Source organism: Salminus brasiliensis, chromosome 10 (assembly GCF_030463535.1).
Source record: "Salminus brasiliensis chromosome 10, fSalBra1.hap2, whole genome shotgun sequence".
NCBI classification, from domain to species: domain Eukaryota; kingdom Metazoa; phylum Chordata; class Actinopteri; order Characiformes; family Bryconidae; genus Salminus; species Salminus brasiliensis.
Window position 1 is genome coordinate 32,992,286 of NC_132887.1, and position 15,459 is coordinate 33,007,744.

Sequence of the window (15,459 nt, forward strand, 5' to 3'; positions counted from 1 at the left end):
AAGCACTTTGCTCTTTGTATGAAATGAAAATCTTCTCCCCTGTACCACTTTACTGTTTTCTGATCAGTAACATAAGTTTAACATAGGTTTAAGCACTAACATTTACCAACAGCAGTGCTTCAGCCTGTATTTCTGTTTTTGAATGGTCACGTACGGTGCGGAAATCTGTTTGTGTTCTAGCCGCCTATCCCGTCCATTGCCCATTCCCCAGTTCTACGGCCAGACCCCGGGTTGCCAAGTACGAAACACAACAGTTTCATCTTATTCGGCAAACACAGAAAAGCTGTTTGTTTGTTTTTCTGTTCTGAGTTCACAAAGTGTGGTGAACTCAAAAAACAGTGCCATTTAGGCCATCTATTTGCTGTCTATTGGATTCTATGGTTTTAACTGAAGATTGCAACACAGAAGGATGAATAAGAACCAGCGGTCAACTCAAAAGTATTTTTATTGAAAAGATTATTTCAAGGTCATCTGTTTTCAGAACAAATAAGACTACAGTACAGTACTGCACATCAATAGAACCAAAAGTAAGGGGAAGAAGGTGATGAGATACATGCATGACAGAAGGCTGCAAGGAGAGGTCTGAACAAAGTGTGTCCATGGGTCCTGCATGATCTTAGCAAGAACTAAAATCTAACCACTGGACCCATAATCCTGGGGAAATTTAAAACAAAAAAAAAAACGGCATCAGCATTAAAACGCATTTTAGATAATCTACACATTAGTTTGTTTATTGCCATGGAACACATGTTTAACAAAAAAACCCAAAACAAACAAACAAACAAAAACAAACATTACTGTGGCTGCATCCCAACTTCTGCCATGCACACAGTCAAGGCATCCAGTGCCAGAAGCAGCAAAACAAATCTTAAACAATTGTTCCACCATGTTTGAATGTAATGTTTTTTCTTCCACTGTCTTTTTTTGGGGTAAATGGTACAATTACGTGGTTTACCAAACAGCTATATTTTCTCTTCTGTCCACAGGATGTCACTTCAAGAGATCAATTCGGCAAACGTGTATATCTGTGTGTAAGGAAAATAGTGAAGGAACTGAAAATAGTGAGTATACATTTATGATTAAAAAGACATTTAAATAAGACCATGAATTTAATTAGAAAATGACAAAAAATAAAACTAGGTAACAACAAAACATAACAGCGCTACCAAATAAACTAAAAAAAAATTTTAAATAAAATAATAAAAGTAAATATCTGAAAGGAGTAAAATTCAAAGAAATAAAAAAGATAAACAGAAAAACATACCAGCAATAAATAAATGAGTAAAAAAAAAAAAAAAAAAAAAAAAAAGCTAAAATCATAATCTATTTAGCTGGTAATTCTAAGTTAACAAAAAAAAAGTTGGTGGAGTGGAGATAGTAAGTGAGTAAGGTTTTAGAGCATTGATGTGACGCAAGATAGCATATGGGTCTCTGTAGATGAATAAAAGCTAATGTTTCCCGCTGCAATGCCACAAAGGATCAACCAACTTTTTGAAGAAGTATTGTAGAAGATATTTCCAGAAGCATGTCTGTATATCACAGTGATGTTATTGATAAAGTACTACCAACAATCCTTTTTCTAATGTGCATTGGGAAATTGGTTTTGATACAGAAAACTGTCTTAGTTTACTACCTTTCCTAATATGATATTTAAATGTTAATGTTTTATTCAGCCATATGCCGAGGTACTTCTGTTCTCCTTCAGTGTAGTTGCAAAAAAACAAAACAAAACAAAAAAACAAAAAACAGGTTGACCGTTTCAACTAGAAATTTCTAATTAAACAATTTAAGCTGTTCAAAACACAGAATGACATGCAAGTTACGTGCAGAATTGTTTCAGTGCTTACACAGTGTTACTATGTATATATCCTGATATATTTTAGGATATAGCTTTGCTCTTTCTGACTTTGCTTACAAATGAAATGATAAATGATGAATTAATTTTTATGGTTACTGACTATTGATTTCCCATATTGATGTTTCAGTTAATTTTCCAATGCATATTTACATTTTACCTTTTCATTATAGTGTAGGAAGATATTGTACTATGTAACATAGTTAAAGCAATGTCTAAACATAATGTAATGGTAAAATGACAACCCAGACTTTGGTTCTGCTAACCTAGCAGCATAATTAAAATTACATAGCATTCAAGTTAAAAGATTGATGCAAAACGGTGGGTCAGAATAATAATATGGATCAGAACAACCCAATACTGTGGGTGTCCAAAACTGACCCAGTGCTGGGTTGTAAAAAAATGTGTTTCTACCAATAAATCATGTAACCCTACTATCTTAACCCCAGGCAAAAGAAACTTGCTTAGAACATGTCTAGACATTTCTGGCCATCTCAATATGCACCTGTACAGCATTCTGTGGCATCTCCCTGTACAGTTGTGCCTCCAGCAGCTGGACCTCCAAATAGCGCCTTTTGTCTTCCAGTTGATATAAAAAGTTAAGTTGCTTCTCCTGCTGCCTAAACTGCTCCCACTCCTGAACAAGAGAAGAAAAAGTGCATAAGTGAAAAACATAAGACTGAAACATGAAAGGCATTTAATGCTGCCTACATAAAACAAAGTGCAATTTTCAAGATTAAAATATAAAACTATTCAGTTGTGTTCCTAGAATTAGTTTGTAAAAATACAAGAAACCCCAATGTCTGCTGTTTAGTTTACTAAAAACCTTCCAGACCTATCGACCTTAGCTTACACTCAGTCAGACCAAACGGAGCTAGATAGATTAACCAAAGGTTCGAAAATACTCTTCGATTAACCTTAGACAAAGTGGCACTGCTTACATGTAAAACAAAAAAAAAGCTTGCACTGTGGTACAGTGATCAAACGCGTATCTTAAAACGAACAGTGCGGAAACTAGACCGGAAATGGCAGACGACCAAACTAGGTGTTCCACTCTGCATGGAAGGACAGCCTTAGTGAATATAGAAAGGCACTCATTAAAGCTCACTTAGCATATTTGGCCCCGCTGATTGAGAATAACAAAAACAATCCCAGAGTACTTTGTGAGATTTCTAAACTTAAAGCCAGGTAGATACTCAACCCCAGACTCCAGCTACTCAGTTGTAGATCAAAAGCTGGAATCCTTCTACCCATTTCTATAGCCAGAACTAGAAAAAAAATTCCCTCAGGAAATTGTACAAACTGTACAACCCAATTCCCTCAGAAATATTAAAAGAAATACTCTCAATTATAATCAGACCTCTTTTAACAATAGTAAATCCATCCCTTAGCTTAGGGCATGTACCCAAAACCCTTAAATTAGCAGTCATAAAACCTTTAATCAAGAAACCAAATCTTGATCCTAATGTATTGTCTAATCACAGACCCATCTTAAACTTAACATTTATATCCAAGATATTAGAAAAAGCTATGGCCCAACAGCTCTGCTTATACCTAAATAAGAATGACATGTATGAGAAATTCCTATCTGGATTCAGACCCCATCATAACACTGAGACAGCCCTAGTGAAGACTACAAACAATCTCCTTCTTGCCTCTGATCAAGACTACGTATCTTTATTAGCCCTACACAAGCTCAGTTCAGCCTTTGATACAATAGAGCACACTATTCTACTAGAAAGAGGAGAGAACATGGTTGAAATCACAGAAGCAGCCCTATCGTGGTTCAAATCATATCTAACCAAACGCTATCAGCTTGTAAAGATAAAAGATTCATTTTCAAATTACACAAAAGTAAAATATGTTCCGCAAGGCTCTATTTTAGGACTGCTATTATTTACATGTTACCACTGGGCACAGTTATAAGCAGACATATTGTAAATTTCCATTGTTATGCAGATGACACAGCTCTATATATTAGCCAAACAAAGGATATAAAACTCTGGATGTCACATAACTCCCTTCTTCTTAACAGTAACAAATACGAGGTTCTCCTTTTAGGTCCAAAGACACTAGAAATAAACTATTAGACTTAATGTTAATGTAATGATTTTTTTCATTGTTCCTGGACCAGCAGCAAAAAATATTGGTGTCAAATTCAATTCAGATCCATAATTTGAGCAACATATAGTTAATATTAGTAGGATAGCCTTTCTATATCTTAGAAACATTGCCAATCTAAGACATTCCTTATCCCTACAGGATGCAGAAAAGCTAGTGCACGCTTTTATTACCTCAAGGCTAGATTACTGTAATGTACTATTGCCAGGTTGTTGTAGTGTTGTATTGTAGTATAGTAAGATGCTGGAGCTATCATCTTGCTGCTTGCAGGCCCGTAGTATTTAGTTCTGACCAGAGGAGGATGGGTCTAGGTTCCTCCCAAGGTGTCTTTCTTCAGCTCTGAGGGAGTTTTCCTTGCCACTGTCGCCACTGGCTTGCTCACTGGGGGTCTATGATCCTTCATGTCTTATGTTATTTCTTTTTTTCTTATTTATTTCGTTACTTCTTTTTTCATGTCTTTTTGTTATTGATATTTTTTCCTGTCTTTTACTAATTACTGTTTGTGTAAAGCTGCTTTGTGACAACAGTTGTAAAAAGTGTTATACAAATAAATTTGATTTGAAGAATTCATGCAACATTGTTTAATATTAGTTGTGGCTGGCACGGCTCTCCCTAGCCACTTACCCACAAGCTTCTCTTTGTCTCTGTGAACTGTTCTTCTATCAGAAGCATGGATCCATCCCGTATAGGTTCCTCAGTTACCTTGAGGCCTTAGAAGAAAGACAAGGACAAGAACAAAAAACAAAACAACTCAGACCTATGAATTAATATAGTTGCATACTAATAATTACACAAAAGACAAATGCTTGACAAACTAACCTATTTCTGCATTCTGTGATTCATAAGATTTTCCCTCTTGTAGGCTGGGAGCATATTTCCACTCCTGATTAGTCATAGATCCCAGTTCAATGCTTGTATTCTCAAGTGTAGCACTTCCTTGCCCTGGTGTACATTCTTGCCAATTCCACTGCACCCTCTGACTCCTGATGCGCTCCAGAAGTCTCTTTACAGCTGTCTGACCAAAGTTAACTAAAAGCAAAATATGCACAGGGGGAGAAGAATCAATGTCAGATTAACCTCAAACCTCTTTTTTGCCTTCCTAGAAGAGACATTTTCGCTTATTGACTGCCTACATCGTACAACAAAGCTAACAAGTATATGTGCTGTATAAAGGAATGGTCTTCTTAGGTTAGCTGAAGTTACTGTATATTGTAAAAGGAAATTGGATGCAAAAACATATTGTGGCATTAACGCGGCCTCGTTCCTTGCTCAATTCAAATTTTAGCACCCTGGCTCAATTAGTGGAAACTAGCATTACCTTCGTGAGGCAAACACTATAAAGTGAATCACAGGGCTTTTGTATTAAAACTGGATCAACAACACCATGCTATGCCGGAAGGTGTCTTTTATGCCAAGATCAGACAACACAATGTTTTGTCTTTTACATTGGTTACCATGCCAGATTAGACAGATCACAAGTGTCTTGGTTAAGGGAGTGTCAATGCTATATTTGAGATGGTGTCTGCGCAAATTAAATCTAACGCAGAATAACCTAAACAGCTTAACTTAATTTATTAAGTGTTAAATTGTCACATTCAAACTGTATACCCAATATTACTACAGCTTTGTGGAACATTGCCAAGCTAAGAAATGCCTCACCTCTACATGATGCAGAAATATTTGTACATTCCTCAAGGCTAGATTGACAAGCTATATTATATTATATAACAAATATATTTGTCAGGCTGTTCCAGCAGAAACCTCCATAAACTTTAAATAGTTTGAAATGCTGCAGCTAGGGTCCTTACTAAAACTAGAAAATTTGACCATTTGCAACTTTTTTGTGGACTACGGAGCAGATGCACTGTGTTTCAGGGTGCTAATAACATAATATGCTATTTACATACTGTATGGTAGATCATTACTTGGCAAAATACCTCATAATAAGTAAATGTGTGTTATAAAGTTATTCGTTTTCAAAACTAATAACTTTATAACTGACGTATAACATGCACAAATGATTCCACAATCATTTCTGTCCTTACAGATTAGGTGAGTTCCAAGAACTGCAGGTCTGCAGCTAGACTCTATTTGGGGAAATACTTTAATGCCTCTTTATTATTAACTGAAGTCTAGAAAGTCTATAGACATTTTACCTGTCTGCTGCGACAAAGTGCTATTTTCTACACTGTTGAGTGCTGGGGAAACAGTATTAAAATTAAACCCACTAAATACTGAACAAACTCATTAAGGTGGCGGGGCCTGTTGTAAGAGCAACGTGTGCACACATCCCCTGTACACAACACTGGAAAAACAGTGAGGCTAGACCCACATATTAAACCAATCTTGTTAAACAAGGTGACAGTATCACATTGACCTACCGCTACCCTAAACTTGCTTTCACAGCCAAACATCTGATAGAGAAATTAACAATTTAGAATCTTTCAAGCTACCGTAATGTGTCTCAAAATTTAAAACACAAAGCAAAAGCTCACACCATGGTACAATGAACATGCTTGTACCTTAAATCAAACGGTGTGGGAATTAAAATGGAAATGGTGTTCCTTCTGGATTTTCTCAGGCAGCGACTGGTTTGAAAGCTGAACCCCAATGATGTGCTGCTGTTTCTGCTCAAGAATAGTGCAGTGCCCATACCAGGTGGTACAGTCATCAATACTCTCCACAGTGCAGGTGAAGAACATCCTGATGATTTGGGCATTCATCCCATAAGTTCCTCTGTCATGTGAACACCAAGAACCTTGGAGCTGCTGACCCTCTCCAGTGGCCCCATTGGCAGAGATGGGGAATAACTCTCTCTTTCTTCTTCACTAGCTCCTTGGTCTTTCTAAGATTTAGTGAGGTTATTTTCCGGGCACAAGTATGTAAGGAAGCTAACCTCCTCTTTGTAGGCTGCCTTATTGTTGGAGATCAGGCCCACTTACTCATCAGCAATTTTAATGATGACATTGGAGCTGTGTCTGGCTGTGCAGTCTTCATCACTATAGATCTGGAGAAGAGTCTGATTGCTGGAGCAGCAATGAACCACCCTGACTGTGGGAGCAGGATGGAAGAGTGAGCAGATTTGCCAAATGGAGGTCAGTGTAGGACTTTGTACTGTAATTTTGTATAAATTTGTATTGTAATTTCCCTGATTCCCTGGTTTGTGCACTAGAGAATGCCATTTTCTTAGCTTGCAAAGAGCCTAAAAACAGCTTCACACACAGGTTTAGCCAGGTCTAGCTTTATGTCCAATTCTGGAGTTTAGAGGATCAAAAGTGAGTAAAAAGGCCTGGAGTTGAAGTGACAAAGACAGAATCTTGTTTCTTCTGCTTCTTGCCCTGGCTGTAAGGTAAAAGCACTGGTTCGGGGAAGTGGGGAAAATCAGTTATCTCGGCGAGTGAGCACGCATTACTTTTTTGTCACAGCAAAATAATAGTCTGTGGCTAAAAACTGTGCAAAGAAAAAAGATTTAGCCCAACAGTACAATATGAGTGTCACTGTCAAATTATGGTAAACATACTCTTGGATTTATCCTTTAGGATTAAAGATAACATTTCTGATAAACGTTTGAAAAGAAGTGGTATGTACATTTTAGTTAATAATAGGTTAATTAATAGGAAACCAGAAACCAAGTATAAAAAGAACACCACATATGCAGTCCTGTAAACAGACACCTGGTGATCTCACTACCAGGGACGCATGTGCATTAATAGTTTGATGCACTAAATGTGCGAAGTTACAGTATTTCTACAATATACTAACACTCGCAATTTACTGGCAGGAGGCACTGGTGCAGATGGTGTGGGTCCATACTTGCATGGTCTAACTTAAGGTGGCCTTTGAACCTGAGGCAAACTGATCAGCCCTGACATCATACTCGCGTGTTACACAAGGTATGCAGGGTCTGGGATAAACATGTTTTTGTAGCACATTATGGAGTCACAGGTAATATACAACCACTCAAAGCAACATGTGTTATATCATGTTGTGTAGTAGCCTTCTAATGGGTAGGAGTCTGGCCAACCCTGTCCCTCCTAATGCAAAGGCTCAAGTTAGCCGCTGCCAATATCTCTATGAAATGGGATTCTCCCTTGCCTCTGGTGAGAGCTCAGCTATGGGGACAGCACGCACACTGCCCGGCATTCCAGACTAACTGGACACCTGCCAGAGCTGAAAGGGGGTCTCCAGCTTGCGTGTGGGCAGGTGCTGTGTTCAAGTCCATATTTTCTTTGCTGTACATAATTACTGTGCCCCATCATCCTCTTTGGTAAGTGCCATATATCTTTTATACCTCTATTATATGCTGTGCTAGGTGACTGTCAACAGATAATTGGGCAATTACACAGTCCTTATCTTAAAACAACTCCAACGCAGTCAGCGAAGCTAATACCCTTGTCCTTACCTATAGGCTGACTGGGAGGAGCAGGTGACGCATTTTCTGCCTCAGTCTTTTCACGAGATGTAGTCTCAAGGGTCACATCCAGGTCCTCATCACTTCCAACAGATGGTGCAGAAAGGGGTTCTGGCACAAGTACAAAGTCATCTCTGACCTCTGCAGAACATAAGATTATCAATCAATGGTGGCATCTGAGGGTCACAAACCTTTTCCCACCAGATCCTTTCCTATGTGAAAACAAATCCAGACACCAGCAAGTTTTTTTGGCTAGAAGGGGGAAAAAAAGACCCTTTTAGACATTTTAGAACCGTGGGTTTCACTGGACAAGAAAAACTAAAGCCTCCTTTCATAATTGAATTAACCATATTCTACCCCTCTTGATCTGATGTTGACTGGTGGAACATTGTTGAGACAGGTATAGCCCAGCACTGTTAACAGCATTCTTTGGACAATTTCCTGTTAGCCTGTAATAATCAGTTTCTTGAGAAACAGCAAAATAAAATAAAAATATTGCACTGTAAGCGTCAAATTAAGAGGGGATATCTACCTTTTCCTGCATTGTACAGGTCCTGGAAGGCCATTTCTAGCTCTCTTTGTTGCTCATCACATCTGTAGGATTGCTGAAAAATCTGTGCTGGTACATTGTACACAACCTGCTTTCGCTCCTGCAGATCAGCCTGCTGCAATCGGTCTAGCTCACACAGAATTCTTGCACTGTCCTGCCCCGATTGACAAACATAGATTTACATATGCAAATATGACAAATACATCATAATACTGCATCTGCTCATTTATTTTAAAGAACATTGGTGAAAAGGTTCAAATATAATTAATTCTAGTGGACAGCATCACTGTGGGAGTTTATTACTATTTGACTGAGCAACACCTGAACAGCTTTTTCCTTCTGGAGTGCATGGCCTCCTCGGAGTTGTGCCATCTGAAGTTGCTTCTGCCTATCAGATACTTCCTGTCTCTCCAACTCTTCCAATCGCTGGGCCTCCAGCATTGCTGCCTGCTGAGTATCTGACTGCAGGAACATGGACAGCCAACAGTGTTGTTGTGGTCATATGAGGACAGCAACATAATGCATCAGATTAACTATTTCAGATCAAGCACACAGGAATCAACAAGGTGTGCGTGTACCTGCAAAATGTCTGCATCTCTGTCCACTGGTGTTTCTGGCATGTGACAATAGGTGATGGAAAAATCCTGTACATATGCCATACTGGGTAGAAAAGTCTGCATCCCAATACTCTGATAAAGATGCATCATGAAATTAAAACAAACAATCAATAGTCTAATAGGCTATTATCATGGTACAGGTTTGAAAACTGATCCTTTGCTAATTTCATTCTCGCCAAGTAGAAAAAAATAAAATATAATAAAAAAAAATTAAATATCCACTTTCAAACACGGTCACTGGTCAAACACATATCCATACATACTTGTGTGTACAAAGTATTTTCCCCATTCAATTTTTTTCCATTTTTGCATATTTGTCACATTTAATTTTTTCTGATCATGCAACTAATTTTAACTTAGTTAAAATCTCATTGGGGTCATTGAAAGTAGTTATAATTTTTGTTATTGCTTTCAAACATCACTGTTTGTTTGTACAGTATGTTTATTTCCAAGTTTAAATACTTATATATGTTTCTGTTTTGTAAATAATCATCCACTCCTTTTTTGCTCCCTTTTTATTTTGCTAATAGATAAATAGGTAATGAAAGAGCGGAATATGCAGTCATGCTTTATATCACATATGCAAAACAGATTCCTAAACAATGGCAAGACAGCTTGCCTTGAATGCACATTTCCCTTTCACAGTTATTAACAGAGTTCCTAGCCTGCTTCATACTACCTAGGTTAGTATACAAAAATGTACTGCGAAAATAAAGCTAACAATCAATAGTCCACAAAGGCTCTGGTCATGTTGTTCAAAAACTGAAAAACAAAAACAAACAACATTTGTTCCCATTTCAAACAGGGTCACTGGTCAAATACATATGCAATACAGATACCTACATGTTTGTGACTTGATCAACAACCAACGGACACAATACCAAGACAGCTTGCTTCGAATGCACATTTCCTTCCACAGCTATTTAACAGAGCTTCTAGCCTGCTTTATACCGCCATGGTTAGTATATGCAAGTTTCATTTAAGTGACGTTTAAATACAACAGGTCTGGCAGCAGTCATGTGTATCAGGTGTCAGTGTTATTGAACCCAATTGTTAATTAAACCTGGTTAGTTGGGTGACTTAAGACAATTCCCCATTTACATCTGAAATAGATTTAGTCATCTTCATTAAATGGAATACATATATATTTATATATATGTATACATTATATATATATATATATATATATATATATATATATATATATTTAAAAGCTGCATTTTGTCTTTACTCCAACTTGTCTTTTTTATATTAAAAATAGTTGGATGATCTGAAACACTGAGACTTTACAAATATGCAACAACAAGAAGAGGGCCATGAACGTATGTATAGCACTATTGTCGAAAAATTTTATGTGAGGATTGCTCTACAGGACGGGCAAGCAGCAAGATTGTTTTAATAACATTGTACCTCTATGGGGTTAGGGAGAGGTTGAGGACGACTTGCCACCTTCGCTGCTCTCTTCTTCTCCACTAATAAAGCTTTCTTCCGAGCTTCAATTTGCCTGTGTAGGAAAAGTAACCGCTGGTAATAGTGCCTGAATAGGACACAATTTAGCATGCTGCAGCTGTGAATTAATTAAAGTCCAGTGCTAATTGTAGTTTAAAGTTGGTTGCTGGTTTTTCAGAAAGAAAATTGGCAGCCACCCCACACTACAGAAAACTGAGTCTTGCTTTATATTTAGCGGCTCCAATTGCCAAAGAAGATACTGGAGTTACAGACACCTCAAACTTCAGGATAATCATTATTTAAGACCGCCACAATATTGGGAAATATTTCGAGATTGTCAGGAGGAGCCAAGCATAACCTGACCTGTATGACGTTTACTACATGCAAAAACATTCTGATTACAACAGTCTAACCCACCTATCTTCTCAATTAATTTCTTAATTAAGGTTTATTGCAACAAAGTTCATTTCATAGGTCCATGCTTTAAATAGGTTCAACTGCCTGGACACAAGTTATGCTTAGAATACAAGTGTGCACACTGAATAAATGAGATAATTACAGTGGGGCTGGGGTGACACGTCGATTTAATCAATTACGAAATTACGTCAATCTGTATAACGCGCATCAATGCATTGCAAAGATGGCCGTACCTACTGAAAGCATATATTTATCCAAAGCAAAAATCCAAATCCAAAAAAAAAAAAAAATTTAAAAACAAAAAATAATAATAATAAAAAAGCGCCCAGTGCATCTACAGTGTGGGAGTATTTTACACAGAAAGTCACATTGCTCACAGTTTCTTAATCATCCAGTGTAGATACTCAAGGCTTTTTTTCGATACCACGGGAGCTTTAAAACCCACGTAGCTGGTTCTCAAATGGCTCTCTGCCAACATATATAGTCCATAAAATGTCTGATTTCTTGTCCGTGAGCTGTGCAGGCTGTGTGTCATTTGTGCCTCTAGAAGTCCAGTCAAGTCTATTTCTTTTAACCATTTATAGATCACATGCATTAAAGGTACCCTTTAATACATTAAGTCTAGGATGGCTGTGTGTTTTCCTTGCGCTTCTAAGTCCCCCACAGCGCAGGGCCCCTTGTGCTCCTTGTGTCCTTTTGACAACAAATTCTAATATACATGATTTGATTTATTTTACTTGAATTATTTAATCTCTTGTGGTGGAGAAAGTATTTTTTTGTTATAGAATAGTGCCCTTAAGTGCATACTTTGTGTTTAAGAAAAGACAGTTAAAGAAAAATATTGCCATATTAAATCCCCATTATTTTTAATTAGCACTCATTAGAGTAATCTAAAAATTAGTTGTAAGATTAAACAACTACTCAGAAAAAAGGTTAGATTAAATAAAATTTAATCGTGAGCAGTGATATCTTTGCACATCGTGATTGAAATGGGCTGTCAAACAACACAACTTAAAGTAGTTTTCTACATTGTTCACTACCCCCTGCACACAAATGAGGACATAAATATTTAAAAGGTTGCTTTTGTCTACTACACAACAATTCTCTCCATCTTAACATCAACTGAGATGTAGTGAAAACGCAGCAAAACTTATTTTTTAACTAAATTAGTGTGTGCAGTTTTATATCCACTGGTTTACTTCTTCCTGTCCCACACTACAGGTTAATGGAGTCAATTTGTAGGCCAATTTGCAACACACATACGCACAGTACACACAAGGTGGACAAATACAAACAAGCAATGGTGCACTAAATAAAAAAATATATATATTCTTATTAGATTAATATGAATTTCTTTAGCTAGAATTATAAAGGTTTGGTACCAATTTCTCTTTAATGCACCCAGCCATAACATAGCTTGTTCAAACCCACCAATGGCACACCATATTTGGTGTAGATAGGATCATAAACTACAAATAATACTGGGCTTCATTAAGATAATGTTCGAAAACAGTTAACACTTTGATATATAGAAATGTTACTTTTTGACTTTACTAATTGCATTTATTTAACAAGTGTTATCTAATTACTGCCCATATTAATAGCTTTTATTTACAAAGACATGAGGTGCCTTCTTTGTTTTTACTTCTTTGCAATGTAGCAGTTTGCAAGAAACTCCCATGAGGGTTTGAAAGTTAGAGCAGTCAATCGGGACAATGCATAATCATAGTGTCATTCAGAGCAGATTGTGTAGTGTGGGGACACTGTTGACAAACAACAATCATGGACATCAATTAGGATTTTAAAAATCCTGTAATGTGGACCAAACATTACATAAATGGAAGTAAATCTTAATCAATTTACTGATTAATTATTAAATAATTTATATTACCCATTTTTTGTACAAAAGCAGGATTGTGCCATGCACTGGAGCTTCCAACAAAAATGATTGAGAAAATAATTGAGCAGGCCAAAGCAATTGGACGGGTTCTGCATTGATAACAAGAGAATAGCGGATCACCTATGACCACTGGAAGATCACTGGAATTTTCCTCAGTTTTCTAGGTGGCACGCCTGTATTACAAATACACTGTGTTGCCGTTTATGAGTGTTTGTGTACTGACCGACTGCGCTGCACCTCCTCTTGTCTTTGAGATGGAAGGTGTCGGAGCGCCTGCTGATGCCTTTTCATTGCTCGCTCATTGTTCTCATTTGTTGTCTGAGCCAAAGCACACCAATCTGGCTCCTATGGAGAGAGAGAGAGAGAGAGAGAGAGAGAGAGAGAGAGAGAGAGATTTGGTAATAGAGACGTAGCACTGTCATACTAATAAAACACCATGAACTGAATATAATTGAAAAACATTCTACGTCGGGTAATTTGGAACAAATTTGAGTTTTATCTGTTATAAAATGTGCAAGTACTTCGTCGTATTTTGACTCACAGTCTTTTTAGCACTGCGGTAGCCATGGCCCACAGCTCGGAGGACATCCTCATCAAGTTTCTCCAAATAGTGTAGCCTTTCTACGCGCTTGTTTTTCCACTCATCTCTAAGCGTTGCACTGAGATTACGTATCGCTACCTTCTGTCTACCCATCACTTCACGGCGGACCTCCTGCGCAATAAACCGCTCTTGCTCCCTTACCTGCAACAACGCAATAACACCAAAACACGATCAACACTCCTACAAACTAGTCTTTAGGTTAGTCAGATTGGCACGTTAAACTCACTTGCTGTACTCTAATCTTCCTTCTTCTCTCTAGCTCCTCCCGCACAAACTGAGTTTCTTCGTTAGGACTTAATCGTAGTCGGTTAACTTTTGTCGTTTTATTTTCCATACCTGTGAGATGTAATTTATAACTTTTTCGGAATCAGGCTTAATTAGGATTTTGTTTGGCCTGATACCTAACGCCAGACAACACAACACTGCATTAACAGCTGATTTCTGAATAATGTTGTTAACAATAATGCTGAGTAAAATACGCGATAACTTCTGAATATTGCGTAAACAAAAAATCGACGCCAATTCCTATCTCCATATACTTCCGTTTGCAATACACCGCCAAAGCTGCACCTTCTTCTTCTGGGTTCTACAGACTAGATGCCGCTGTGGTGTACTGCTGCCTCTCTCTGTTTAGAAATGGCACTACATCTATCAGATTCTATCATACGTCACCCTCTTTTAGAAAACTCGTGGATTCTGGAGTGAGCGTGCGCGCAAAAACAGGAAATGACTTGCATTTTTGCGCTTTTAGAGTCCGTAAAGTATGTTCCGAAACGAAATTCTGTCAAAAAAAGTGCCTCTTAAACCCGAATACATTTTGTTTTTGACTATCTAAATTGACAATTATGAATTAGTTTAAGACAAAAACGTGTGTTTACAACCAGTTAAATGTTTCTCAATTTCTCGAATTAATAACTATAAATAATAACTTATTATGGAGAAATTATTATATATTTAGTGTTGCTGGGAAATACAGTTTTGAGCTGGTATTTTATTAACATAATCTTTATCAGGACACAAAAGTGGCATTATAAAGGAAAATATACACCATGTTTTATACAAGGTGAAAACACAAAGTGGATTTCAGGCATTTTGGATGTAATGTCTGTAATATGGATTTATGTTTTTTTTTTTGTTTTTTTTTTGCAATTTGGCAGACATATGTACTGTTGTGGTAACCTGCTTCTGGAGCTTACCTTACATAATTCCGTTCCTGTTTTGTTCTCATATTGATCCTCTAATTCAGTCTTTAACATTCCAGTTGCACCTAAACTGCAATTTATCATAGAAGCAACCTTATAGTGATCAGTGATTAATGCTTGAGATTAAGTCAAGATGTCACAAATGTCACTGTAAATGTAATAATAACGAACTGATTCTTAAGTTGATATTATTTTTATTATTATTATTATTATTATTTCTACAATTATTATTGCTTAATCTTTTACAGTTATGTTCAAGAGTTGGTGATGCCTATCTGCCTTTCACAGTCTCCAAGTGGCAAATTATTGATTTTAATTTATATGTTTTCTTTTTGT

The 15,459-nt window shown here is 37.2% G+C and overlaps 1 protein-coding gene across 4 annotated transcripts; it reads right to left on the minus strand.

Moving 5' to 3' along the window:
- Positions 1-427: 427 nt before the first annotated feature.
- cep295 (centrosomal protein 295) lies at positions 428-14,496 on the minus strand. 4 transcript variants are annotated; one of them, XM_072689875.1, is made up of 12 exons: positions 14,148-14,496; positions 13,862-14,062; positions 13,544-13,665; positions 10,965-11,058; positions 9,516-9,626; positions 9,259-9,399; positions 8,920-9,091; positions 8,379-8,528; positions 4,796-5,005; positions 4,601-4,686; positions 2,361-2,492; positions 428-1,025 (listed from the first exon to the last, which is right to left on the minus strand). In XM_072689875.1, exons 1-12 carry the CDS (start codon positions 14,253-14,255, stop codon positions 996-998), a joined length of 1,557 nt encoding a protein of 518 aa, XP_072545976.1. In that variant the 5' UTR covers positions 14,256-14,496; the 3' UTR covers positions 428-995. The 4 variants fall into 4 exon arrangements, with proteins under 4 accessions (XP_072545976.1, XP_072545978.1, XP_072545977.1 ...); XM_072689877.1 differs by lacking the exon at positions 13,862-14,062 and having other exon boundaries at positions 428-2,492; XM_072689876.1 differs by lacking the exon at positions 10,965-11,058 and having other exon boundaries at positions 428-2,492; positions 8,920-9,086.
- Positions 14,497-15,459: the final 963 nt, after the last annotated feature.

Bases quoted from the DNA above. Each gene is read 5' to 3' on its own strand.
- cep295 (XM_072689875.1), bottom strand. From the start codon at position 14,255: ATGGAAAATAAAACGACAAAAGTTAACCGACTACGATTAAGTCCTAAC. The intron at 11,059-13,543 runs GTCAGTACACAA...TTTCCTACACAG, and splicing joins GAGGAGGTGCAGCGCAGTCG to GCAAATTGAAGCTCGGAAGA. The intron at 1,026-2,360 runs GTGCATATTGAG...CCTTACACACAG, and splicing joins TGCCACAGAATGCTGTACAG to ATATACACGTTTGCCGAATT.